Source organism: Phalacrocorax carbo, chromosome 1 (assembly GCF_963921805.1).
Source record: "Phalacrocorax carbo chromosome 1, bPhaCar2.1, whole genome shotgun sequence".
NCBI classification, from domain to species: domain Eukaryota; kingdom Metazoa; phylum Chordata; class Aves; order Suliformes; family Phalacrocoracidae; genus Phalacrocorax; species Phalacrocorax carbo.
Window position 1 is genome coordinate 99011066 of NC_087513.1, and position 27976 is coordinate 99039041.

The 27976-nt window shown below is 39.0% G+C and overlaps 1 protein-coding gene across 2 annotated transcripts in view; it reads right to left on the minus strand.

Annotated features, from left to right (window-relative positions):
- Positions 1-4665: 4665 nt before the first annotated feature.
- The window catches only part of PROS1 (protein S), a 33960-nt gene continuing 10649 nt past the window's right edge, over positions 4666-27976 (minus strand). Inside the window, exons 7-16 of one of the 2 annotated variants that reach the window (XR_010375634.1) lie at positions 26104-26229; positions 20028-20149; positions 17436-17554; positions 15174-15363; positions 14027-14194; positions 12816-12984; positions 11139-11287; positions 10079-10292; positions 8826-8979; positions 6974-7104 (exon numbers count right to left, since the gene is read on the minus strand). Coding sequence is in view for 1 of the 2 variants with exons in the window: in XM_064468627.1 (XP_064324697.1) it covers positions 6959-7104; positions 10079-10292; positions 11139-11287; positions 12816-12984; positions 14027-14194; positions 15174-15363; positions 17436-17554; positions 20028-20149; positions 26104-26229 (1403 nt within the window). In the remaining variant the exon portion in view is untranslated. Of the gene's footprint in view, positions 7105-8825; positions 8980-10078; positions 10293-11138; positions 11288-12815; positions 12985-14026; positions 14195-15173; positions 15364-17435; positions 17555-20027; positions 20150-26103; positions 26230-27976 lie in introns of both variants that reach the window. The other variant, XM_064468627.1, reaches the window with a different exon arrangement.

Genomic DNA, 27976 nt, shown 5'->3' on the forward strand with positions numbered 1-27976 from the left:
GCCACCTGCCTACACAAACATTCTCTGCAATGTAAGAGTTAAACCCATCATTAGCAGCAGAAAAATCAGTGCACATAATGAAGAAAAACCAATTGGTTCTGGGCAAAGGCACAAAGTGCTCTGGGGGTCTGTTTAATATTCATTGTGCGTATTCCTGAGGAACTAATGTCCACTTTTAAAGTTTCACTGTTTGGGGTTTTTTTTTCAGAGTGGAGGGTGTTTTTTATATCAAGACCTACAACAGGCTGTAAGACTGATTAAATCAATTTCATCCTTGATTAGCAACAGTTTCTTCAGGCTTCTGGCAGTAGCCGGATGTTTGATATATTGGCAAAGTTTATTCTTTACTTTCTTAGAGATGAGCTAAACTATTTTCAGCCTTTGAGATCACAGGTCATAGCTCTGCTTCGCGAGCTTTGGCTAACGATGTCAGTGACACCCAAAACAGAGAAAGGAACTGCTGAATGTGTCAACTGCTAGTATCGTTAGTGGTGGGGAACCTGGGACTCCTGGTATCTTCACCTTCTGATAAAAGTCCAAAGCCAGTTCAGAAGAAAGGTTGCTACAGAGCGCAAACAGGTGAGAGAGTAACCATCTGAGCCACCTGCTTTACAACAGCAGTAAAAAGAAATTTTATTTTCTGCAGGAACAAGATATAAATAGAAGATTCATATCATTTAAATCAACGATTGGGCTTTTCAGTAACATGTAAAGAACGTACCGCCCCATCTCGCACCAAATTATTGTGATTACGTTCTGTCCGCTTGTTTGAAAAAACTTCAGCCTGTATTTCTAATTTTTGTTGGGTTATTTCTTTAAAGCCTTCCCTATGTAAATAAAGTTCAGAAAATAATCTTGCCTTAAAAAGACCTACAGTAACTGTGCTCATCTTATTTGAAGTGTTTGTTCTTATCTGTTTTGTGTTTAAAGAGACAATTGTTTTTTTACATGGAGCATGCTTGGAAATATTGTTCATTTATCTTTGTCTGAAAAGGTAAGTACCTACAAAAGCAGCCTTCACTTGTGAAGACAGGACACCAGTCCCCCTTTTCACTGTTTGACCTGGACTAATTTCATTTCCCTTAGAGGGTGGAGCTCCCCAAGGACTAGGGTTTTTGGCCCACCCCAGCGGATGGAAGGACAGCTTGGGGCAGGTCCTGATGTCATCCTGGTTCACATCTGTGGAAAACAGCGAATGCAGAGTAATGACTTCACTATGAGGATTTTGTGAAGCTGCCAATGAACTACTTATGAATCCTCTGACAGACTGTGAGAGCATGTATAAACCTTCACCAAGACACAAACTTCAGTTCATCCGTGCAGCTTGCTTAATGCCTCTATTGCCCAGTGTGGTAATATAAAGTCATGAATTACAAGGTGATAGGGTTTGCCTCTTCCAGGCAAGCAGGTTTGTTAAATCTACATGACCTTCTGTTCCAGAAGAAACCCTTTAAGCAATAGGCTGGCTTCCGCCCAGATTTAAAAGAAGATTGCTTTTCAGTGGGCTGCGTTAGCAGGGGTCTGTGACCGGCTGGTGGGAATGATCAAGCACTCCGTGACAGGCTAGAAAAGAGGGAGGCTTGCTCTAGCAGCAGCTTTGTGTTGTGGTTTTTTCTTTTTTTTTTGTTAAGACAGAGTTTTGGCTGATGGGAATTATACCAGAACCCGAAGAAGTCAAAAACCTTTCCTGGAAAGGTAAGCTACTGCTCAATGGCAATCGGAAATATTGGCTGTTTTATACATGAGCTGTTCTTTCTTGGGGTTTAGAATCATGGAACGGTTCAGATTGGAAGGGACCTTTAGAGGTCATCTAGCCCAAGCAGTTTGTTTCAAGCAAAGACATTTTTATTCTGTATCTTCTGTGCCACCCAAAACTTGCAACAATACACGTACAACTCGGCGTGTGTCTTACAGTGATCTTCTTATGTCCTGCTAATCAAGGCTTTACCTTTAATTAAAATTTTATTTGTGATATCATAAGTAAAACCACTAATAAGTTCTGCAAGCATTGCTCTCCAGTCCTGCGGCCCTCACCAGTTTACTTACCCCAGGCGTCAGTATTGCTGTCAGCGTGTCCTTCCCCTACTAGCGCTGCGGTGGGCCTTCAGCAAAGAAGTTTGACCTGACGAGCGTTTGAGGCTGATTCTGGCCCTGTCTCCAGAACAGTTAGTTGTATGGCTTTTTGTAGCTGCCGAGTAGTGTGTTGTTGTGTTGGGGTTTATTTACCTCTTAACTGGGGGAAGGAAGGGGAGGGAAACAGCTTCTAAATGAGCACTAAAAAATAAGGTGCTACTTGGATCCGTTAAGGCTTGCAAAAGTAAAGCAAGTTTTTCAGCAATCCTTCGGGGACCTGTTTTTCTTATGAGGAAAGGTGAGCGAGAGGCTCGATCTACAGCAGGTCTGGTATCATTAAATAGAGCCTTGTACTTCCGGTGTCTTTGGTTACTCTTCTAATGACAGACACTCGATGGCAACCTGAAGCCTGTGTTTAAGCTCCAGTCTACATGCAAGTATGCCTGTTCAAATACACATGCATTTGCAGAGCTGGCCTCGGGGAGGTGGGGACACTGCCCTGACTTTTGAGCCAACCGTTGCCATGTTGGATGATGTAAAATTACCAAGTGAGGTTAAAAAGTGAGCTGTGTTTTTCTGAAAGAGCTGTTTATGTCTTGGGAAGATTGTAGAGTGGAAGAGAGAGGAAAGGAAGTGAAAACATCTGTTGGTTCAAATTGGCTTCTGGTTCTTGGTGTGCGTGGTGTTGGGGGCTTTTTTTGGTTAGTGCTCATTCTGATGGAGCATGTGTGTTCACGTCTGTCCGTCCCCCAAGTGCTCAGCTAGACTGGACAGAGGCCAGCGCACTAAGGTGGACTGGGTTTCTGCCTTTTTGGTGCTTCCAAAATCAAGAGACAGAAACAAAGCACCATGCTACTTTGAAAATATTCTAGCACAGATTTCTGCTTTTATGTTGATGTTTGTGTATGAAGATGTTGACTATGCCAACAGTACTTTTTAAAGTATTTCTGCAAGTCTCACTTTCCAAAAATGCACTGGCTTATGGGGAAGGGGTGTGGTGTGGGGTGTGTTTTTTTGCTTTATATGTTGCTGCATTTCCCATGGTCCTCATCCTGAATGACAAGGGGGGAGAAATCTGTGGTTCCGCAAACCTGCCTCGTGTAATACTACTTTCTTGTTGTTTTTTTCCACTTTCTTAGTTTGCTGAGATGCTACAAATTCCTTAAACAAAACAACAAAAAAATCACAAAACAAAAAAAAAAACCCAAAAACCCAAACCCCAAATTTATCTTAAAAAAGCAACATAATTATGTCCTGACTTACATACAGCTGTGTTGATTTGCAACCACCGCATTGAGTCACTACAAGTGTCTGTAAGCAACATACTAGTCCCCTTACTCGGAATCAGCTTATGACTTAGCTACTTATTCACATAATTCTATTGAAATGTAACTGCCCTTAGAGGAGAAGGGTCCGACCAGTGTAACAATGTGGGGGTATTGCAATCTTGTGGATAGGAAACATTTTTTAAGAACATGAACGGTAAACTCTGTTACTATGAAGTTTTTGCAGGTAGTTTGGATGCTCGTTTAGATTTCCAATGATAGCACTATCATAGCTAGTATTTCCATCTTGCTGACACTTTCGCACCCACACGTCAGGTAACAAGCTATCTAAAATGACAGGAACCAAGGTCATTGACCTCTGAACGGCTGCTGCAGGACTGTGGTCGGGAAAAGAATGTGGCACAAAACCAGAGTCCGAGTATTTCAGTTCTTTATTGACAAAGGGATGCCTGCCTTACCCCTCTGTTGTTAGCTCCTCTGGTTTTCCTTGTATCTAATTTTGTGTTTTGTATGTAACTGTTCTTTTTGGCACATGAAATGTGAAATTGCTCCCAAATCAGGGTGATTATTTTGTTACAACAAGGCTGCTGAGGCAGCAAAATACTAAGCACGTACGTATGACTAATGACATCGAAAGACCAACATCTGTGCAGTGTTCAGTGATAGGCAGGCCTAGAATGACTGAAAATTACTTTGGCCTCTTTCTTCGACAGCTGTAAAGCTGATCTTGAATATCAGTAGTGAAGGTGTTTAGACACAATCTAGCCAGTTATCTCCACCAGCAGACACGCAGGTGTTAAAGCATGGAAAGTAAGCTTAGATCAGGCATATAAGCAGGAGGCTGCTCTAGTGTAAATGAAAACCAATTCCATGATTAGATTTCATTTTCAGAGAAATTAGGACATGCTGATTTGTAACACTTGGTGTACAGGAGCTGAAAATGCGCAGAGCAGGTCCAGCTGTTCTGTGTAAACACTGGATGGCCCTTGCTGAAATGATTACGCCTAAAAATTCAATCAAATCCATCTGATAAAGAAGCAAAGATAGGAATCAGTAACTTTCACTGATCTTCTTTCTTCCACATGTAGTTTTAAGCAAAACTTGATTTCCTCAGGCAATATTAAACAATTAATAAACTTAAAAATTTATCTAGAGAATATGGATGCCTATTTGGACAGCATATTATTTCAACCAAATTCCTTCTTTGATGCTGAAGATTACTGCAATCTCCAGAATAAGCCACTTGACCAGTAGAACAAGTTTTGCACAGTAACAGTGAACAAAGATAGGCAAATACAACTTAAAATGAAAAGAAACTTGCAAATGCTGCTTTATTTAATTCTTACAATAAGGAGGCACTTTTACATTAAAAAAAAAAAAGTGCAGAGGTTTCATTCTAACTATGATACTCTAAAATATTATTCCATGAAAACAAAAAGAAGTGGTGTCTTTGTGGGGAAAATTAAGTTATTTTTTTGTCTTTAATTTCATCTACTATTTATTACTCGTAAACAAAACCTGAAAACCAAACCAAACCTTTTCTTCTCCTGTTCGCACATGCAGACCTAAGCATTTAGAGTACTGCTGACACTTTACTTCATGTTCCTCATATCATAATTTCTGTGGCTGTTGTACAAGGCCAAGAGGCTGACCCAAAGGCCTTCCAGAACTCAGTGGGTGCTGCTGAAATACTGTAAGTAATCACACGTATTTGATGTCAAAAGTCCCAGTTCAGCTCCACCCTGCATGCAAAAATCTGCTTATTTCAGTCAAGAATGTGTGTGTTGGGATGGGAGAGCAGGGAGGGATGCTTTCCTACAGTTATTGCCCCTCCGTGAAGTCTGAAAAATCAAAGCTTTTTTTACATGCCGTCATAGAAGAAAAGCAAGCTAGTAGCTCCCTACCAATCAGCCCCTGGGTATCAGCTGTAGGGTATTCCTGCTGATAAGCAGCCACGGATGAACCAGTGCTGGACAGATTTGGTGACCTTACTAAGGCTGGCTGGAGCGAAAGTCAGAGCAAATCCTGTCTTATATTACGCAAGTGGGAAGTGGAGTTAACAATAACCTCAGACAAAGCAATAATGTTGAAAGATGGGTTCAGATTCTGCAATACTAATGTACTAATGTTAGTAGTCAACAATGAAAGAAACCTCGCTAATGTCACTGGGAATATCTCTGGAGAAAGGCAATCCTCAAAATCATATTGTCACAATCCATCCTTCTGTGCATACGTTTCCACTCCAGTGTCTCAAGAGAAGAAAACAAACCTCAGGTCAAGAATCCTAGCAGAAAAATGTCTCTCTGGTTGATGGATGAGAGTATATATTCATTGCTTACAGCAATTCTCTTGCTATTTATGTGGTTTGGGGCTAACAAAACCACTAGGTGAGCTGCACAGGGAGGCTTCTGGTTGTGTGAAAATGAGGTTGGTAGTGGAAAGAACACTCAAAGGATGTTAAAGAAATATTAAAAATGCTTGAAATGAACACACCTGAGGAAAGCAATACTTTTCTCTACTTTTCTAATTACCTGTTCCATTAAAGTCGGCTGAGCAGCATACGGCTTTACGTTATGACGTTACTAGCAAAATTTAGGCTTTCAAGTATGTCAGAAACACAACTGCAACAGGCTCACAGATATCTTCTGGGGCTCTGTGAATGCAAGGCTGACCTAAATAAAGGGAAGATGATGGACCATTAGAGGGTGCTTGTATGGAGGACTGCTAGATTTGTCACGAATGGAAGAAATGTTTGCCGCAATTTCTCAGCTTTACTTAGCAAATTCCAGTCTGATGTCCTGTGATGAAGACCAGAGCTCCTTCTTTCAAGCCAACTCCTCTGTTTTCCAAAATTGCCTGGGGTGTATTTTAACCCACTTTGAAAGTAAATTACCTGATCTAATCCAGAACTCTGTTAGAAGTCTAAAGCTGGGTTCCTAAAACAGAGGAATTAAAGCTGGTACAGTATAACCAGAGCTATTTTCAAAAATTGAGCTGCTTACAAAAATATTGCAGTTTTGAAGTTGCTTTCCCAATATTGATACAACTTGTAAACATATTGACAGAGAGCCTGGGCTCCAGATTCCAGGGTATTTTCCCTCTACCAAAAGCACATATTACAAAACCTGTAGAGATTCCTCTTTATTTGTTATGCTTGGAAAAGTTTAATGAGACTGGTCTTGTTTAGATTCAAATACATTACCAAAATTTTCAACTTGTAACTTTGTGCCGCTATATGAAAATATGAAAAATAAGAAGTAAAAATGGTTCCAAACAGAACTTCCTGAACTTTCTCTCCAAACTAAACAGATCAAGGTCAGACTATGAACATGGAGGATAAATCTAGCTTTAAGATTTATCACTGATATGAATAGGAGAACATTCTTACAGATTTTTGATCTTGATTGTCTCTTTACAGCTGAAAAGAGGAGAGGGGATTTTTTTCCCCCCTCATTCTATATAAAAGGGAGGAAAAACATGCTGTTGATTATTTTCCTGGCACATCTTGAATGAATAAAATAATACAGGCTTCATTATGGCATGAGACTAATTACACAAATTATATCTGAAAGAAAAAAGTTAAATTAAGAATTGAATGGTTACTGCATAATCAGTGGGCACGAGTGAGATCTAATGTCATTGTGCTTAGAAATGGCTTCATCCAGATCCAGCTGTCTGTTGTTGACCTTCACCTCCATGCAGCCGTTATAAAAAGCGGTTACTAACGTAGCACCCAGAGGAACATCTGCACAGAAACACATTCAATTTATTAGGCCAAGGCATGCCAATTCTTATGTATTTTTCAGATTAGCGAAAACATGGGGAATACTCCATTCCCCACCCATTAGCTAGCCAAGGAAGAAAAGAGCAATTTGACAGGAAACACTCAAGTTCTTCTCCCTTTTCTTTAAGATTGAGATAAAGTCAGCAAAGCTGAGAAAGGTCAGTCAAGTTTGAAATAGGTGTTAAAAGTCTATTGCCGTCCAGAAACCTAACTACATGAATGTTTTTCACTGTAGCATTTTCTGTATTAACAGTGAACCAATAGTTTGCTTCCTGGAGTTCACTGTTCTCATCCTGACCTACAAACAGATGTTTGTGGGTTTGGAAGTCACAGAAAGAAACATATTGCCTTTGCCAGAAAGCTACTCTGGATTCAAATCTGCAGGTTCTCAAATAGGGGACCCTGGGAACTCCACTCATTTTACTGCTTCCTTACTGCTTCTTCAAAGTGAACTCTCTGTAAAAGCCTCACTTGATCTGTTGCTCATTTAGGTACTCTTTGGGTTATGGCAACATCAGATCATGAATACGCTTCCAGGAAAATAAAGGAGGCATTGCTCTGAGGTCTTAGGCTACAACTGGATTCTTACAAGGGAGGCATCAGGTGATCCAGGTACCTTCAGCAACTAGAAGGAGGATGCCTAGAAGCCAATCTGAAGAGAATCATAATCTGCTTTCAGGTGTTAATCATCCTATCCCTCCTAGACGGTAGACTTGGTTGTCTGGGGAACAAGAAATGTTGCTTCCTTGTGATTTTACTTTGCTGTAAGCTGAGGTACTGCACAGACAGTCCTGTAGAGTTGCGCGCTTCTGCTCTTTTTACTCCAGTGATGATAACGCTGCCATCACAGAACTGTGCAAGCCTCATTTAGCCTGTGCTGGTTGTGCTGAATTAACTAACAAAGATGTGTACTCCCAACGCTGCTACTGGTTTGAAGAAATGTATACCAAAAATGGGGACTTCTGGTCTTCATGAAATGTATATTTTTGTTAGGTGCCTTTTAACCACACAGCTCTGTGCATTGTAGCTCAGTGTGGGGATCCTTACCTACCTTTTTATACTGCTCAGTAATCCCAGAGGCTTTTCAGGGGTGACTGAGAGTGAGTAAATGCAATGCTGCAAGCCAAACTGGATGTACACAGGGACCTAAAGTAGCTTTCCTATATTACTTTTTCTCTCTTTGGTAACAGAGTGGAAGAGGCTCCTTTGGATAACGTGGGGGTTTTGGTTGCTTTTTTGAGACCTCTAATTAGAAACTGTTTACACATACAGAGGTTTGGTTTTCTATAAAATGTTTGCCTGTTGAAGATGCCTTTTAAAACAGAGATTACACTTATTTTTAAGAAGCAGCAAGTAACTAATACTTGCTTGTCTATTTGGGATGCGTGACTGAAGCCAAGGTCTTAGCTCTTCAGATGCCAATTACTCTGTGGCTGGCAATGTACCAGAAAGACCTCTTTGTGATATTTAAATTAGTCTAAAAAACGATCCAGTTCTTAGTTAAGTTAGTGTAGTTCAGTTAACATACTGACTCACCTCTGCTAAGTAAATACTGACCTCATCTCTTTCAAAAGTGAGCAGGTATTGCGAAAACACCGATACTTACCTATTGTGGTATGTGATGGTACTGCACCATTAGTGCGTTCTTCTCATGTTATACATTCAATTTGAATTGAACTCACCTGGTTATCTGGTTTCCAAGATATTGCATATCCATTCAAAAGCAAAGTTAGAGGAGAAATTGTCATATTTGGTGTCTAAATCCTGTTACATCCTTGATTACCAGCATATGAAGACTTGTAGAGAACAAGTAGTTCCACCACACGGGCCTGGAAACTGAGGCAACCACCGCTTCAGACAGAGGCTGTGGTACCTGCAGTGCTGCCCTAAACACCTTGCTTCTATTCTGACAAGCAAGCCTAGAGGATGGAACCATAATTCCAACTTCCCCTGTGTGCACTACCTTGGAAGAAATGCCTAAAGAGATCATCTCCAATGGATATGCAGTTCCTCCCCTTTTTCTACTCCTGTGGACCCTTGCCTCCTGCAGAAGACAGACATTACAGATAAAGAACAGCTATGTCTGGGGCAGTGCTATGACACTGCAGCCTACATGTAAAATGGATGTCAATTCAAGACACTGTTGGTCAAACTCTTAAAATTTCCTTAGGAATAGTGACTTATTCTCCCTAAAGTAACTTTAAGAGAGGATACAGAAAAGCTCTGCCAGTAGTAATGCTGTAACCATGGTGTCTTTCCTCTACCAGTTTTAAAGTTTGAGGATCTTAGGCTTTGAAAATTCCTCATCTGTGGCAATGCTGTTTTTCTTCACAATTCACCCTGAAGTCAAACTATTTTATAGACAAGCATGTCTATACTTCCTGTACAAAATAATGCTTGTACATGTCTTAAGACTGGGGATACACTTGTGGCTTGCTTTAAACAAGATATTTGTTGTTTCAACACACTTTCTGTCTCATAAAGATTGCTAGTCATCTGTTGCCCAGAGTTTAATTGCTGAAACCATATTCCTGACTTCTGCACTTCTAACAATTTACTTAGAAATGCCTGGTTTTTCTTACATGCTTGATGCAGTTCCTAAATTGTGCCAGCTGGTGGCATTTCAGAAATATGCAATGCTCACCCCTCCCCTGCTCAAAAAATCAAGACATTTAAATATTTAAACCTCTATAGATAGACTTATGCCTTTTAATGGGCCTAATGATGCTACTGTTGAAAAGCAGCCTCCCCCAAAAGCTAAACAGACTGGATGAAACAAGAAGTACTTGGGGGTGGGGGTGGGGTGGGGGAAGGGAGGGAGGGAGGAAGACCTGTTTCTTTTTGTACAGTTGTAGTCTTCTTCTAACTTGTGTAAGGCTGAATATAATCAAGGCTTGTACAAATAATCAAACTAATGAAAAGAAATATAATTTACCTGGCAGGCCACCCAAGTAGGTAACAACATCTGCTGTCATTGCTTGATGCAGGATAGACAGTTGCTCTGAACTGCTTCTGTCAGTGTGCGAATCAACAGACAGTTCAAGTTGCTGTTTGGTTACTACAAGTCCAACCAGTACTTTTCTGGGCGTACATAACTTCTTTGATTCCAGATGTGCAACAGTGATGTTTCCAATGGTCACAATGATTTTCTAAAAGGAAGAATGGTAGGTCACAAAAGATGTCACATGTAACTTTAACGCACAATGTTACTTAGTTCTGATACACTTTATATTTGGAAGTAGAAAAGGAAATATTAGAGCCACATTTTAAAAACTGGTACCTTAAGTTGGGAAAGTTACCAAAGTTGATGAATAATCATCACCTTTGGTGATGAATGCCTTTCATTTATATTCTTAAATTCATAAGTGAAAATGTTCACTGTGGAAAAAAGAAAAAAAAAAAGGGGGAAAAAAAAAACCAAACAACTTTGGCTATGTTTCTGAGATTAAAGCCTTTTTCTCTTAAACGCAAAAGGAATACTGCTACAGCTTCAAAGGTAACCAAGTGTTCACTATAGGTTCTTATTTCAGGCAAAAGCATGAATTAGCTGTTGTGTATAATCATGCTCTATCGTGGGATGCCTGATGTAAGCAGATGTAAATGTAAACTGAAGGTCAAAAAGGTATGTTTATAAATTGAAATTAACATGATGCCATTATTATAATATCATTATCCTATTTCTGACGTATTCCTCCTCCTGCTCTGTGCATTTAGAAGGAAAGGTTGAAGAAGACATGATGTAATGGATAGTACCTGACATAAGAGCGCTTAGTGCTTAGTCACTATTGTAGCAATTGTTAATAGTAATATTTTCTGCACATCATTGTATGATCTAAGTGATCTTCAAAATATTAATTCAGCCTACCAGCTCCACTGCAAGTGTGAGTAGCTTTTTTTAGTTTGATTTTTCTCAAATGGAGTAGTAAGTTAAGTGAGACAAAAACAAGAGGTTTGACTTATATGTATATCAGCTGCTATGATAATTGTAAGATCACCTGTGAGTCAGAAGAGTTAGAGTCCACTATGGACAAAGCAAGAGGCACTGTTTCATTAGAAACCAAGGCAAACATAACACCAGTGTCTGTGGATGGGCGAATAGTCATAGTCACATTTATTAGCCAATCTTCAGCATTGTCAAGATTATCTGTTTTAAAAAGAATAATTGAAATTAATAAATCCATCTGCTAATGAAAAATTAATATGGTGCTAAAAATTAGTATTTAATCTGTTCCCACTGTGGAAAAATTAGTACTAATCTCTAGAAGAACAGTGGACTTCGGAACTTTTAGAAAACCAAAAACTTTAATCCTGCATCTTCCCTAATCCTCTGTGCTTATTGGTCTTCTTTTTTCTGCTACCTTCTCCATTCTAACATGGAACAGGTGCCACGTTCATTAAAGGTCAGTTCAAAATTATACCCAAAAACCTAATTTACTCATGAATTGCTGCCACTGAGTGGAAGACTGGCAATTCTCATACACTTCTACATTCCAAAGCAGTTCCACTATTAAAATGGGAATATACAGGTGCATAAGGTATGCAGATGGCACAAATATAATTTCATATGATGCATTCATAGTGCAGCTAGTATAAAAATTACTATTTAAAGAGGTATTTGTCATCTTTTGTATCATCTTTGTGTCTTCCCACCCTGCCTCCCCGTTCAAATCTAGTAGTTTCTTGAGTAAGCAGAAATCCTAAAATATGAGGTGAGGTTATAGTCCTACACAAAGCCAAATGGGCAGGAAGACAGTGGGCTATAACAGCTCACAGAAGGGTAGCAGCAGATGTCGGCCAGCCTCTCGGATTTGGGGGGTGACAACAGAGAGTGGAGGGAGTGAAGTCATAACAGCAGCCCAAAACAGAAAGGTCAGGAGGAGTCATGGCAGCATGGTGTTAGTGAATGAATGGCAGAAAAATTGAGGACGCTTGAGTGGCATAGGAAATGCTTATGAAAGTTCATTGGAAGCAGAGAATATAAAAAGCTGGAGAAATCTTCTGAAGTGGGCTAGCAAAGGCCTGGGAAAGAATAGCAAATCCTGGGATGAAAAGGATTGGGGATCAGAGCAGGGATGAAGGGTAACATAGCATTTGGGATGGGGAAGAGTATAGTGACAATAGGATTTTGGACAACGCTCAAGAGATGTCTGATTTTGGGGTCTCAGGTGCATACAAGGAGATCCTGGATTGGAAATCTTGAAATTAGGGCAGGAGGTTAGGCAAGAAAATTCTGGGTTCAGGAAGGAGCAAGAGATGTGCCTAAAACCTCTATACAGGATGTTTGTTTAAAAGCAGAATTGCATACACAAAACCACCAGTGATCCTTTTCTCTATCCCCAGCCTTTTTCTGTCAGTAATAGGATAGCTTTCCCCACTGATGAAGAAGGGACAGAATTAGATCTCTGGAAAGTGAATGTGTTCAACAGGGCCCATCCTTTGCAAATAAAGAATATACCTCCTAACCTAAAACACTTCAGAAATTAAATGGATGACACCAATTGGATCAGAATTCTCATTCAAGCAAATTTCTAACAGAAGTTATGGGAATCATTGCTGGATGCTATGGTGTATAGCTTAGTTTGTGTGTGTCTTTTTCTTTCTTTCTTTTAACTATTCATCAGTTCTATCGCCAGTCCAGCAAAAACTATAGGAACAGACAGAAATATACTTACTGTAGTTTATCTGAAACTTTGCCATTCCAGTGCCAGGGTAGAAGGATCCTCTCTCCACTGCTACTAAACAGTGTTTGCTTTGTTTTTCTTGAATGACTTCCTTTACACCTGAATGTCCCTGATTCATCAGGTTCCAGGCACGAATGCACCCATCTAGCCGAGGGTTAATCTGTGGAATTGCAGCACTAGGGGTTTGCATTCAAAGTTGTTTTAAACATGTTAATAATAAGGCGTTACTTTACACGTCAGCCTATTTCTGGGTAGCCAATAATAGCTTTATCAATACTACAGGTTACAGCATTGATGCTGGGAGAAAACAAATGGCATGCATTTATGAACTCAGTCTTCAAAAAGTACTTCTGATTTAATAACACTTCCCATTTTGATACCAATGATCTGTACAAAATAGATTGCTTCAATTTTTACAGCTCGCGCTGTCCCTTTGTTTAGGTCGCAACAACTTTTCTGTAGTTGAAAGACAATGATCACTAGCACTGTTGCTTGTGCAAGGTTTCATCTCCTTGTACCAAGGTAGAGAGAAACTTCTGCAACTGCTTTCTATTGGGTAAGGGAATGCTGTTCTGCTTCATATTTTTTCTCTCTGCTTCACTTTTGTGCAAATATAGACTGAAAAAAAGTGTAGCATCTACTGTACAGTTACTGTTTTGCCTCTCTACTTAGACTGCCAATTAGTTCGAGAGCTCCTGGACTGAGAAGCAGACAGTCACAACTACTTGACTGTACCCTCCCCAGTGTAAGACAGAGCTGTTGAGGATGGAAGACTGGAAAAATCATGGGCCTTGTCTGTCCTGGGCTATTATAAAATCTATTAAAAATGAAAGCTCATAGTGCTGCCTCCGCAGTGAATTCCATACCTATTCAGAGCCTAGCAAAAGCCAGCAGCAGAAACATGAATCACTTTGAAGTCCTCTCCCAGCAGAGGTGGTGGTGAGTTAGCAAATCTTACAGCTAGGAAACAGGCTACAGAATCATGAAAGATTAGACTGTAAGTGCTGTGTTTTTATAACTGAAGACAGACTACAAAGCTTCATGCATGTTTATTTTCAAAAGTGGTTTAATTAACCTGATTTTCATTTTCTAAATGAATTCCATGCCACTCTTCCTTCCTCTGTGCCTACTAAGTAAAGAATACAAAACCAAACAAATAACAGAACAGTATTAATCAACATTACTCTTACTATTTTAGTTACCTGTTTAACAAGAGTGTTGCCCACTTTGCGAGGTAATCCTGCAATGTATACCTTAGTTTCCAAGAAACCCTGTGATTGTTTAAAAAGAGTTCCTGGGCTGTTAATACTCATCACGGCTTCTTTAGCTATTTTTACACTGATGCTGTGTTCTAGTTCTTCAACTGATATCTAGAATTAAATACAAATAATTACATATATATACACAAACATGTAGAATATTTTAGACACTAATTATGTACACCTGTATGAAGCATTACTAATGTTTCTCTAAATATCTAACTTGTAAAATAGTTTTAAAGCAGTCGACATTTCCAGCATATTAAAACTTGCATCACGACAACTGTCCATATCCATGGACACCCATGGGAGGATGATCTTCCATTCCACCCCCATCCTACCCCTGGGAAAACCCATGCAGTTGATCAGTTTGCCTTATGCACTATAGAGTTTACAAGAAGTTGATTCCTGCAGTTGTCCTATATCCAATCTATATTTGGCATAAAATCCTCCATGTCACTGTAACCTGGTAGAGAGGACTGCGTCTTCAGATGGGGCACAGACAAAACAGGTTCAATGCTTGCTCCCACTATTATTAGGCAAAGTAGATTTTCAGTCTCAAGCAAGTTGTGCTGTACTGAAACAGGAGGTCTATTCAGAATCCTAGTTTCTTTCACCCCCTCCTTTAAAAACAAACAAAACCAAAACCTAACTGATGATAATAATTTGGTGTGATATATAGATGGTGTAAGTGAGCAAGGCCTTTCATTTTAGGCATGCAAGTTTGAAAAACAAGATGGATTTCTGCTCTAGCAAATGTAAATCTTGCTCTCTATACAAAGTATCTAATAACCATGCACTTGACCATGCAATCACACTCTTTAATATTCTACTGCTTCCTTTTTAATGAACACAAAGAGTAATTCCTACGTCGCCAGCTAGTGGTAATTACGTCTTTCTCCATTGTAAACAGGTGCCACAATTTCCCAGATGTATTCTTGTGCATTTCTTGGCTGACTTTTAAATCTGGGATTTGATTAATTTTAAGCCTTTTCAATAGTTGCTTAGTTTTTCCCTACTTTACTTATCGAGACAGAATGTTCCCGTAGTGAGTTAAAGGAAGGAAAGGGGAGAGGAAAACCCAGCTTACTATATGCCACAGGCCATCATTAATGGCTTTGCCTCCACTGGTGACTTTTGTCCCAAATTCATTCTTGAATTGAATTTCAATCTTCCCATCTCGAAGAGCAAGCAAGATCCATGCTGTACTGTCAAGGGATTCTGCATATAGTATAACTCCCTCTGCATCATATGTCCGGAAATCAAATTCTGCTGTAAATCTGAGTTGTGAAGAAGAAATCTTAATAAGAAGACAGGAAATGTAAAATCCTTATAGCCTAGAATAGCTTATTAATAGGGTAAAAAAAAAATCATAGATATTAACCTTTTGCTAACTCTGTATGCGAGCGGTTGTGATATTTACACACAGTCAAAAGCAGAATTTAATGTATTCCTTGTTCATCTGAATCCAGTGATAAGTTTGAGATTACTGCCCTGAGCTGGGATTTGAAAGAGCCTTGGTTCAGCTCCCAAATCTGCAATAAGCTTTACATGTGAAAGATATCACAGCCCTTTGAATAAGAAGATAGATTAATATTCCTATTGCATTTCGTGGAGATGGGATGTGGAAAAAACACATGATCTTTGATGTGCTTCAGTACAAGAGGGTTGCTAATTGTTTTCCTACAACAATTATAACCTAGCAACTTGCTTTGGTTACTGCTGCCTTTTATATGTCATTCTCTATTTTGAGGATTTGTTGTCTGGATCTTGGCTGTTGGTTGAAGATGTATATGTAGCAAAATTATGGTTTACATTACAGTACCTGTACAGTGGAAGAGAGAGAATATAAGTATAGTGAAAAACAGTCCTTATCTCCTAGAACTTTCGGACTGGATTAAATAGACTAAGGATGAAAGGAAAAAACAAAGCATTTGGAAGATAGGATTTGATGAAGACAACAAAAGAAACAAGGGAGCTGTAATTAAGAACTTGAGTTGCTTTTACTCTCAGTCTTGTTCTTTGTCCACTAGATGTCATTGTCTCTCATGCAGACCCACAGAAAAATCATTCTGTATTTACACAGAGACTATTAAGATAGCTTCTAACATTTCTCATTTCAGAAAGGTCTTCCAGGAGAGCATTAATGCCTGGTCAACTTGGAATACAGGCAGAGAAAAAGTTATCAGTATTTATGTCCTCCTGTAAGGTTCTGAAGCTCTGGGGATCACCAGCTCAACAGCTGCTACTGCTGTTACCCTCAAATTGTTAGGTCAGTAAGTCAAGGAACGCTGTAATTTCAGCTGCTGCAGCGAAGTCCAAGAGTAATAAAGGGGTTGCTACCATTAGCTAGCAATTGCTCTGACAGCTGTAAAGGAAATCATACAGACAGTGCTCTAGACAAGGTACTGTGCTCTATCGGTGCCCTTGGAACACCCTATGAAAGGAAGCATGGGGTGGGGGGGCAGCATTGGCCTGGTTTTGTTTCTGAGCAGTATGTGTATAGCATGGCACAACTTCTATCCAGAGCAGAAGTGAAGTAGCAGCAACATCCAAATGAAAGCCACTGCTAAATATAAGTGGATGCTGTAATTATTTTTCTATAACATCTGAATTTTATTTTGAGAATTCTAAATGCCTTCCTATATCTGTATCACCACCTCCCTTCCTTCAGAGTAAACTTCTGTCATGAGGAAGCACCAGTCTTCTTGCTCTCTTGTCCATAAACCAATGGCACCTACTGCCTATTAAACTTGATGCCCTCAATCTTCTCCTTTTTTTTTTTTTTTGTCTGTTCAAGTCTGAATCTCTTTGAACTTTTTCTCCCAGTCCACACACCTCTCCATACAACACCACTGGTAACCAGGACTGTAATGGCTGGAAGACTCCAGCTTTGTTATTCATAGATATGATCACATCTGAATGCCAGTGGTGCATGTCTTGCCCTAGCTGCATGCAGTTTCCTGGCTGGGATGCAGCTGCAACTGCCTCCTACCTGCTTCTGAGGTATCTGGAAGAAACTTGCTGACCTTCTAATTTGGCCATGTAACAGAGCTGCCGTCTATACTGATGAGGTGGCTCCAGGACACAGTACAACCAATAAGAGATGCTGTAAACTAATGCCAGACACATTACTCTTGCCTGTCCATTTTCAAATTACTTCAGCTTCCTCTAAATGCTATTATATGTAGGAACCTGAGTTAATTAATTCTCCATATAAAGGTATATTAACTAGTGGGGAGACAGTGGTATAACTTATGCATGCAATACGCTCTTTCTAAACCCTCAGAAAGTTAATGGAAATAGATGTCCATAATTTCAAAGCATACTTTTATCAATAGCAAATGCTTACCTCGTGACATTTGGCAATTTAAACTTTAAGTACAGAACGGGAATTCCTACAAATTGTTCTGCCAGGTAAAGCAGTTCATAATTCTTTTCAAGGTTCAGTGGGACACACGCAGTAACAGACTGAAAATGGTGGAGAATAAAAAAAGCTGTTAATGCATTGTGATAGTTCATGAAGCAACTCCTATTGTTGGCTGTTAGCCTTCTTTTTTTTTTTTTAAAAAAAAAGCAACGGCTTACATCTCTTTGTTTTGTGTTTTTTTTTTTTCTTTTTGAAACTTGAATACGTATGTACAAATCGGGGGGTGTATTTTTCTTTTTGCTCAAAATGTCCATTTATTTAAGGTGTTGGAGGATAATTCTGGCTGAAACACGGTTCTGGTGAACTGCAACTGATAATTAAATATTCAGTGTTTGAATCAAGAATTCAAATCTTCCATCAGGCAGTTTACTTTCACCAGGGACCTGTGACACCCACCTACTAGGGTCCTGCCAGGCTCCATTATTAAAGCTGTCTGGAATCTAAAGGGAATGAGGCCAGAGCTGCATCTTGAGAAGATTTAGTTACAAAAAAAAGTAAAATCACCTTTTATTTTCCTTATCAATATTGATGTACATCTATTCATAGCTGAACAATCTCTAGTACTGCTAAAATCATTTACCTAGAATAAAAAGTAACAATTTACAAGTGGATTAAGTAACAGATTAATAGCAAATGTTTATATCTGACTGTTCCTTGAATGTACTTGTCCTCTTTGAGCTCTGGAAAGGAATGTTGATAAAATCAACACCACAATTCCTGCTGGAATAGCACTGAATTAATATGTCTGAGAACTGCTAGTGGGGATATGAAGCTTTTAAGACTACATTCTCGGGAAAACTGTAAAAGACGTTCTAAGCGTTTGCGGCAACTGGAAGGCCTACAACAGTATGCAAAACTGGAATTAATCCTAATGCTCTAGCCAAAGTTGATGTGAGTGATCACAGGCATCCAACTGCAGTTGCAATGAGGGGGAAAAAATGGTGCTTATTCTTTCAGGTATTCATCTGCCTGAAGTTTTAAACAAAGACATTTATATCCAGGAATAATGTATATTTTGTGTGGTGCAAGTTTAAACCAGTAAAACATTCAGTAAACAAATGTCAGGTTTGTTGACTTCTCTGTCTTCTGAAACTGTGATGTTATAATTAAAGTAATAACTACAGTTTTGTTTTAAAAGTAAAGCACTCGGAATTCCTTTAGGTAAAGGGAACTAGGCTCTGTATGTGGAGAGAGGTGGAAAGACTCTTCCAGAATGTGGTTTAGAGTGCCCATCCCATTGATTAGTAGGAGCCTAGGTCTTTTTGATCTAAAGTTATCCCTCAAAACACCCCTTGCGTATCTTCTATATGATGGCAGTATAATAGTCCTACGGAAGAAAATGACCAAGAATAGGTGTGAAGGGCTTTTCTGTCCTCAAGACGTGCTGTACTTTGGTAAAAGTTAACAGTGCAGTTCCCAGATTCTGACTTCTGTATTCACGATGCAGCGGTTTCATTAAATGTATAGGTGTTCATCCTGAATTTTATGGCTACTTCATTTTATGTCTGCTAGTGTCATTAGTCTCTGGACTGCATATATTTTCAGCTGACTAAACTATTTTTTTTTCCAATTAAAAGGCCTCAAACTAACTTCCAGATAGAGAATTAATCACTTTTGAACAACAGTATTGAAAATAACGTATGAGGCTAGAAGATGCTCTTCTTATTTCATGAATAAGCAAAATGAAATATAATGACTGTAAGTGTTGTTCAGATGTTTGTACTTTCTGAAATTTATTAAGATCTATACATACATGCTAGAACCTGCATCAGACCTTGTTCCTACACTTTAAGCCCAATTTTGTTATACTGTTAGAGGTGGTTTTCTCTTCAGTTATCTGAGCTTTCCCTGAATAACAAACCTTATCCTGCCTGAACCTTTCAAAGTATACAGAGAACCATTCACAAGAAAATCCTTTCACTGGGATTCTCCAGAGTTCCCCATTTTCTTCCACTGAGAAGTGTAAATTTTCAAACTGAGCAGGATCAGCCCATTTTGGCTGTGAGATGCTCTTCAATTGGCAAGTATTACTAAGTGCTTTTTCTTAAGCTATGGCAGATGAGAACTGTGGAAAACAATCCAGTTTTTTCAATCCAAACATGCAAAGCATGGAGTAATTCTGAAAGAGTGAGTGAAAACTTTTGTGCAGCCTAAGAAAAACCTGGGAACATATGGAAAATGGAGTATTCTGGCTCTGAGTAAGCTGAACAGGAATTATTTGTTTGATACAAGAAAGCTGGGGCTTACTTTGGAAGCAGCAGGAAGTAAAGATGACTGGCTAAGGCAAGCTTCTGTTGACAGGATTCCTGTAAATGAGCATGCATGAACTGAATGGCATCCAAATCTCTACTGGGTCTGCTTTGTGAGCCAAACCACAGCTCAGAGTCCCCAGAACTTTCTCAGAAATTTTGAGTCAGTTCTCAGATAGCTTCCTATTTTCCTTAATATCATCCTGTCATCAAGAAACATCCAACTGTGATTATCCACATGGAATTTTACATTGTGCAGTTTTACCTCACAATTCTTCATGTCCTTAGAGAGCTTGAACCCTTTCTTGCCATCACAATAGCAGCTATAACTTCCTGGAGAGTTTACACAGAGTTGAGCACAAACATTTTCAGCACATTCATCAATATCTAGGAGAAATGGAAGCATACAGAAGACTTATTCAGATTATTCATGGCACAGTCTGAAAACAAACACAATAAATTGATGGAATAATGGACAAGATGGGTTCTCTGGCATAACATGAATCCACTAGGTGACTGCTGCTAAGCTAAACTAATGCTAATGGATGTCTCATATGTAAAATTTACAATCCAGAATTACCTGCTGGGTGTATTAAACCTAGTAATCTGATGGAGGCCCTGTGTGCAGAGCTGGAGAAAATTTGGCCTGATTTGTGAGGCAGTAAGAAGCTGAGCTGTAAGGTGGCTGAACTGGGGAGAAGAGACATCAATAAATCACTACCATTTATGGCAGAAATGCCATTCTGAGTCAGATCTTTTCCTCTCCCTATAGATGTCATGAGAACTTGGAGTATTAAGAGTATACATGGCAAGTATGCAGAGGAAAGGACGTGCTTTATTCACGTAAAACCAAAATAATCTCAAGGCAAAATGCCTTTTAAAATAACATACAATAATCTCATAAATAACTACGTTTCAGACAGCATCTGTTTGTGGAGACCAACCTGATTTGACCTGTGAATAAGCTAAACCAAGTAAAGGAACTCCATTTTCTATTTAGTAGCCTGTACACAATAAATAATTTAGAAATAAAAGGCTGCGTATAATGCCAATATAACTGTTACATTTCTAATATAGAAATGAACAAAATCTCTCCTGGATAAGAGATGCTAATCAGAGTGGTTTGGGGCCTCAGATTAAAGAAACTGCAATTCTTGTTTTGAAACAAATGGCCCTTCTAGTGGGGAATAAACAATTTTGTACTGATGCATGCATTTAAAAAATCTGAATAGATTAGAATACACTACTTCAGTTGGAAGGGACCTATAACAATCATTTAGTCCAACTACCTGACCAATTCAGGGCTGACCAAGTTAAAGCGTGTTGTTAAGGGCATTGTCCAAATGCCTCTTAAACACTGAGGGCATGGGGCATCAACCGTCTCTCTAGGAAGCCTCTTCCAGTGTTCTCATGGACTTGTGAACATTCAACTGGTCCCTTACAATTTCAGTGTCCACAAATGGAAAGCCATTGTTCCCACAGTCTTGGTCTTCCAACTAAGAGGACTGGGCAACCCAAGGTCTAACAGTATTATTCAACTGCTCTGTATGTGGTTCCACTGCCTATCCCAGGAGAGTTCTCTGAAGACACACTGGGTCATAAAGACACATAGAAAACCTCAAGCCTTTGACCAGCAAGTGCTGCCAGAATGTCTTCCTGTTCTGGGGAAAAGTTTGATACATACTGGAAGACAATTCCTAACTGGAGAGTTGGTGACTAGCTTTTTAGTTTTAACTAGTCTTAGGTACTCAGCTGCAGAAAAGGTTACATAGGAGATTCTTCCGCTTCTCTCTTCAAGTGCCTCATCCACCCAAAATGTCACCTAAGTGACTAAAAGAAATTGTTAATATAGAAATATAGTACTGGATGTTTCTTCAAGTTGATCTGACATTTTGCAAATGTTTTCTGTGTTGCCTCCTCATAACTTGAATCAGTTTTAAATAATGACCATAGAAGTTAAATTGTGACTGCATCTGAAATCAGTCTCTTCAGAGGTGAATGTCTGCTAGTATTAAGAGTTTTATCTTTGCTCTTATTTGAGAAAGCAGTCCTACTAAAAATTTTTGCTCTGCAGGTGTATATGTATGCACACATGCACAGACTCCTGCAACTGTAAATTACCAACCCTCCACTCATGGTTTAATTCCTGTTTCATTCATTTTGGCCTCTTTACCTGGAGTACTACTTAGGGGCACAAGATACAAGAGTGGTTTGCAACATCTACGTGTATATTTTGGAGTCTTATTCAAACTTCTTTCCATATGCTTCAGAGATAATGCTTGCACACTAGTTACATGGCAGGATTTGGTCAGCTGTAACGAAATATTTTGCTGATGCTTGTGTGCAACTGATTGACCTCTTCATTTCCTCCAGCTACAGCTGGTTTACCTCTTATTCTTTTGTTTGGCATGTGTACTCCTTTCCATTTAGAAAACATTAAACTGTTCATGGTCTTGATGGCAGTTGCCTAACCCAATCAATTGCAAGCTCAGCTTGGTGAAAGGGATTCTGCTGTGACTGGCAATCTGATGCCTATTTAAAACTAAGACTACAAGACAATGTGCTACAATGTGAAGCTGCTTTTGTCATTGTTTTTGCATCTCAGCAAACAGGCAAATGAGGCAGTGACAAAATCCAAAATGTAGCCTAGCCATACTATGCAAAGGGTGAGGAGAACACTTTCTGTTTCCTTTCCTACCCTGTCTATTTTGGAAAAAAAAAAATTTAAAAATTCATTCTGTTTATGATCATCTGGGATCTGAAAAGGCCAAGAAATCCACCTAGGCCGGAGCAGAGAGAGAAAGGGGGGGTGGAGAGGAACGACACACCAACCAAAACCAAACCCAACCGTACAGCCTGCTTCACTGTGGAGATGTAAAAGGGAATAAAAATTTTAACACCTCCCAGGAGGAACTGGAGCAGAGAGACTCTGAGAAGCACCTCTCTTCCCACACCCTTCCCAGAGTAGCATGACTCTGTAGACACTTTAGGAGTTATTGTTCTCAGAGGAAGATCCTGTACCCCTTCCAGTACTTGAATACTTGATATTCAAGTACAAAAGTAATACTTTTGTATTCCAGTACAAAAGTAAAACTATAAGCACTGGTTAACCAGTAGCACTACGGCAAATCTGAGTGCTGAATTCTCTGAAAGCAGCAGTTAATTTTGAGTGTGTTCCTCAGGCCCAGGCATGCAGACAAACAGACTTAGAAGTTACTACGAAAGCTTATCACATGGTTTGACAGATTAATTTCTATAATTAAATCAATTACCCAGACACTTGCACCAATATTGCAGGAGTGTAAATTTCCATTACCAAAATGAATGTACTGCTCGAAGGTTAAGGTCTCGCTTCAGAGTGTACTATAGCAGCAGAGGGACAGGCAAGCTTCTTGGGTAGGTATGAAGCCTCCTTCCTCAGCAGACATTCTGTAATCCCTGATCAGTCCAAATGGCAGGATTTCCCCATGCGGAGCTAATTGTCCTGCTACAGAAATGCTGACATGCACAGGCTGGAGGGGACCAAGCTCTTTGGAGGTTTGTTTTAATCATTTATGCTATCATTATCCTGCCTTTTTTTTGTCTTCCAAGTTGTAGTCAGCATCTTTGTGTGTTTGTTTGAGCTATTTCAAAGGCTTTCCACAGATGTGTCCAAATGTCAGTCCCACATCATAAAACAATCAGCAGAAGCTATTTGTGCAAACCCAGGAATCTGAGCAGCACCCTGGATTCATACAGCTGCTTTCAGTGGAAGACTAAGATAGCTTGCTTTGGATAAGATGCTAAGATATGATAAAATCAGCCACAAGGGAGCTGCCTACCATGTCCTAGAAGGGAGCTACTCTATATAATGTTAGGGAAAGACAGTGATTTCCTCAAAGCATGGATGCGGGTAGGCAGGGTTTCGTGTGTGTTAAGTCATGTAGAAAGAGGAAACCCTGACTCCTTGTCTCAAATTTTCAGACTGTGTGCTAGGGAAGGACTAGTACCTGAAACACAGACATACTCTGTGCTGTTCAATTAACTGATTCAGTCACTTTAAGAGAAGTTCCCCGTTCAGAGAAGGAAGAAGAATATGGGGAAAGACATGCCAAAACTTAGGTCATTCTTTAAAATATGGGTTCAGCTTGGTTCGTCGCCTCAATACCGACTGCAAGACAGACCCCTCTAGCATAATAAGCATATATATTCATTCCCACTATCCCTTTTTTTTGAGCAAGGTGTTTGAAATTACAAAGGCGGTGAGAAGATAATCAAATTCTGTATCTAAAATGTATGACTTTTAGGAAACAAAGACTGGACTGTACAGGTGTCTTCCATTGATAGTGTCTCCCAAAAGGTGGAGATGAAGAACTGTAGCAACATTCTCACAGGAATGGGTGAGGAGAAAAACAAAACAAAACCCTCTTCTATTCCACTCTAATTGTTTCTGTAATCATAGAGATAGTTTTGCATAAATGTATGTAAACTTGATTTTTCTAATAAGCATAATTGAATTTGGCCACCTACATGCAATATGACAATGAAAAGCTAATGCCATTTAGTATTTCTACAAGGCTATATTCCTGTCAGTCTGCACAATCCTGTCCTTAGACAGGATTTGGTGACTCATTTAATGCAGTTACAACAAGGTCTGAAAGCTTAGCAGCATAATCCCCCTTTAGGAGGTAAGACTTTGCTCGTTTTAATGTCCTCATCTTGCAACCTTCTGGAAACTATGTTTCAGAAGAAAAACAATACTTAAATTCAATTTGATGCAACCCATGTATCTGCAGAAAGTACTAAGAGAAGAGAGAATTAGATTAATTACTGCGAAGTTTTTCCTCATTTCAGTGCACACAGGGATGCAAAACTGTCAGTAATGTTTTAACCCCATAGTAAATGGACAAAGAGCAGACATCTGAATACATAATCATTACTACTGTGCAAAGCTTTGTCACAAGAAAGCTGCATGAAAAGCCAGAGAGCAAAAGATTCATAGCCAGCATGAAGCTACTTTTGTGTCCTTTTGAGCAGTAACATAAAGGCAGCATTTAAAATAAAAATCAGTCACTGGTGTATTTTTCTTAAACCGGCAATGCAGAAAATTTCTCTTCATAGTAAAACCCTTAAGAGCTTATATATCTCTTTTACAACTGAAATTTAATTTCTGATGTGCGTACCAAACAGAAAATTTAACAAGCAGAAAGAAATAAAATACTTTCTAGGATAATTATGCAAATAATTTCAATACTTGAAAAAGTTATTTCATGATGGTCTGTATGAATGGCTTCTTGCTGCTTTACTGCTAGCTATTGGTACTTTTCAACTTTGCTATAATAATTACAAAACTTTGTTTTGAAATTCTTTCTTCCAGATTTTTATTTCAGAAAAGAATACACCTGAGGAAAGATTCTTTTACTGCAGCTCCTTTTTTCATAGCTCCTTTTCTGGATATTTAAGAACATTTTTATTTTACATGTGGGGTCTTTACACAAAATCTTTTATACAACTGTCATGCTGTCATTTCCAACTGAGAATGGAGATCAGTTCAGTCTAATGCTGTTATTTTCTAGCATAACTAGATATCCCGAGGGAGGATTAGACAAATGTTATTTTAAATGGAATTCAATGACCCCAGTTAAAAGCTCTTTCCAATATCTCAGATCTAAGGACATCAAAAGGACAGAGACTGAGCCCCATGCCATGAGGGCTAAATAAGCACCTAAACAGCCTATCAGATGGATAAAGACAAGCGTTTTAGGTTTTTGAGACAACTTCATTAAGCATAGTTATAATTTCTGGCTATTATCACTTTATAAGAATTCCTAACTGTCTTGCCAAGTTTGGAATTGCCAAGTAAGTACTTGTAATTGCTTTTGCTGTAACTTTTCTTGAGTTAGGGCTATATATTAAACTGACTGACATCAAATATTCCATCCTTATAACTGTAATGATGCTTAAAAACAAAGTACAAGACACTCTAGTAATGTCCAGATGCTCAACACATCACTCCGCATTATCTGAAAGAAACATGTTAGCTGGTTTGAGAGGTTGGACAAAGTCCTCTTCCACAAACTGAGGAAGTTATCTGGCATACAGCAGGATATAGGAGTGTACAGTAAAATCCTCCAGTGCCTGGGAGTAAGTCATTCCAACTGTATACCCTTCACATAATATGGCCTGACTGAACCTCTGAAAGAACAAACAATTGAGTCATATTGTAATAAACAATATGAAGATTAATAAATACACCACTAGATGAGATACTGGAGTTTGGTACAGCAGTAGATTAAAAAAAAAAGAAGGGGGAGGGAGATAAAAGGAGGAGGAAAGGCAGAGCGGTGGGGTGAAAGACCTACCTTCACAGTTCTTGGAAGTTGAGTTATATGTGTAGCCTTCTGCACATTCACATTCATATTTCCCAAGGGTGTTTTTACAGACGGCTGTCCCACAGATGTTTGGATGTAACACACATTCATTTATATCTAGAAATACAAACAAGTTATTAAAAACAAGTCACTCTCTCACATACCATTTTGTCCAAACCCTATCCAAACTGTGCAAACTGAGTGAGGCTGTCAAAATATCTCTTTCTTGCTACGTCCATCATGCTTTCATAGCAGACTACAGTTATAGCTGTAAAGATTTCCATAGGTCTCTAAAAGGCACTTCTGCACACCCTCAGTGAAAAACAAATTCTCTCCCTGCCTACCTTTCTCGTTCTCTCATGTGTTCTGCAGGTAACAGGTAAAGGGATGCATGTCCAGGAAGGCAGAGAGAGAAACAGTCCGCGGATTTCCTAAACCAGACTGCATAATAAAATCCTATCTTAGGAAAAGATATACACAAAGACAAGAGATAATCCTATCAGACTTTCTTACATGCTACAGTCCATTCATGTCACAGTTGTCTTTTAATTGGTTATGCTGACAGGTGTTCAAGTTCCTCACTGTCTCTCTATCCCTCAAACCATTTTGGTGTCTATCTTCTGTGTTGTTTCCAATTTTTCAATGCCATTTTCAAAATGCAGATGTGACAACTAGATGCAGCATATAGTATCAATCTTACTATCTTGTAGACAGAAAAATATCTGATCCCTGGCAGTACTTCAGTTCCCACTTGTATGTGCAGGGATCATTCTCTGGGTTTTGTAGTAGTTGTGGAAATGGTGCTGCAGAGGGAGAATAGATTCTGCCACTGGCTAGCTAGAACTCCCAAAATGTTTTTAAAGTCAAAGCAATCTTGAATTTGGCCTACTTTTCTACAGTTTCCATGTGTACTCCAAATTCCTAGGTGTCTAGTTTTGTAGTTGGATGGAATGAAACACTTAAATCCAGCTTAACAAATGACCAAACTAGTACTCTGGGTACTAAGTTATATTAGTGTATTTTTATCTTTGATCTTTTTTTTAAATAAACTTTTCCAGTATCTTTCCAAGAATTACAGAGATTCTAACCAATTTATCTTGTTACCCTTTTTGACAAGACAGCAATCTTCTGTTCTTCTGCAATTTCTTTGGAAATTATTAATTCACAAAAAATAAAATAGACTAAACGAATTGACAGCAGGGGATGGCCCTCAAGTCTGGCTCCTTATAGTATCTGACCTCATACAAAACTGTTGGCATAGCTCAGCAATAAAATAAATGACATTAAAATAGAATGAGGTTGTAATTTTTTTTTCTAACTATGTAGTAAGAATCACTAATTATGTTAATACATAGTCTTTATCTGGAATGGAATGAAGGATGTAGGTTATGGCCAGTAACAACAAACACAAGGATGTACAGAAAAAAATTATGCTGGGTGAGTAAAAGATAAATCTTCCTCTCCATTAAGAGCATTTTCAGATTCGTTAATAGTTTCTTCTCTAATGAACTTCAAACTCCTAAAAGAGCAGCATCACTAATTAGCAGTGATTCAGCCTAAACCAGTGTTTACCAGACAGGATTTCCATGGTAACAAAGCTAGTTGGTCACACCACTCTAGATTCTTGTTTCAGCATGCTTAAAGGGGATGTGAAACTGGTTAGTGACCAAAACAAGCTTTACAGAACTCTAGTAAGGAAGCAGATCTAATATATAGGCTGTCTTTTTTTTCTTCCCCCTGAATTGGTTTCAATCCACCTTAATTCCTTGATCTGGTTCACTACATGGTTGTCTAAATGCTTGCAATGGTGTAAGGCTGCAAGTGGAATGAGTACCCAGGTTGAAAAACTGCATCTTTCAGAGAC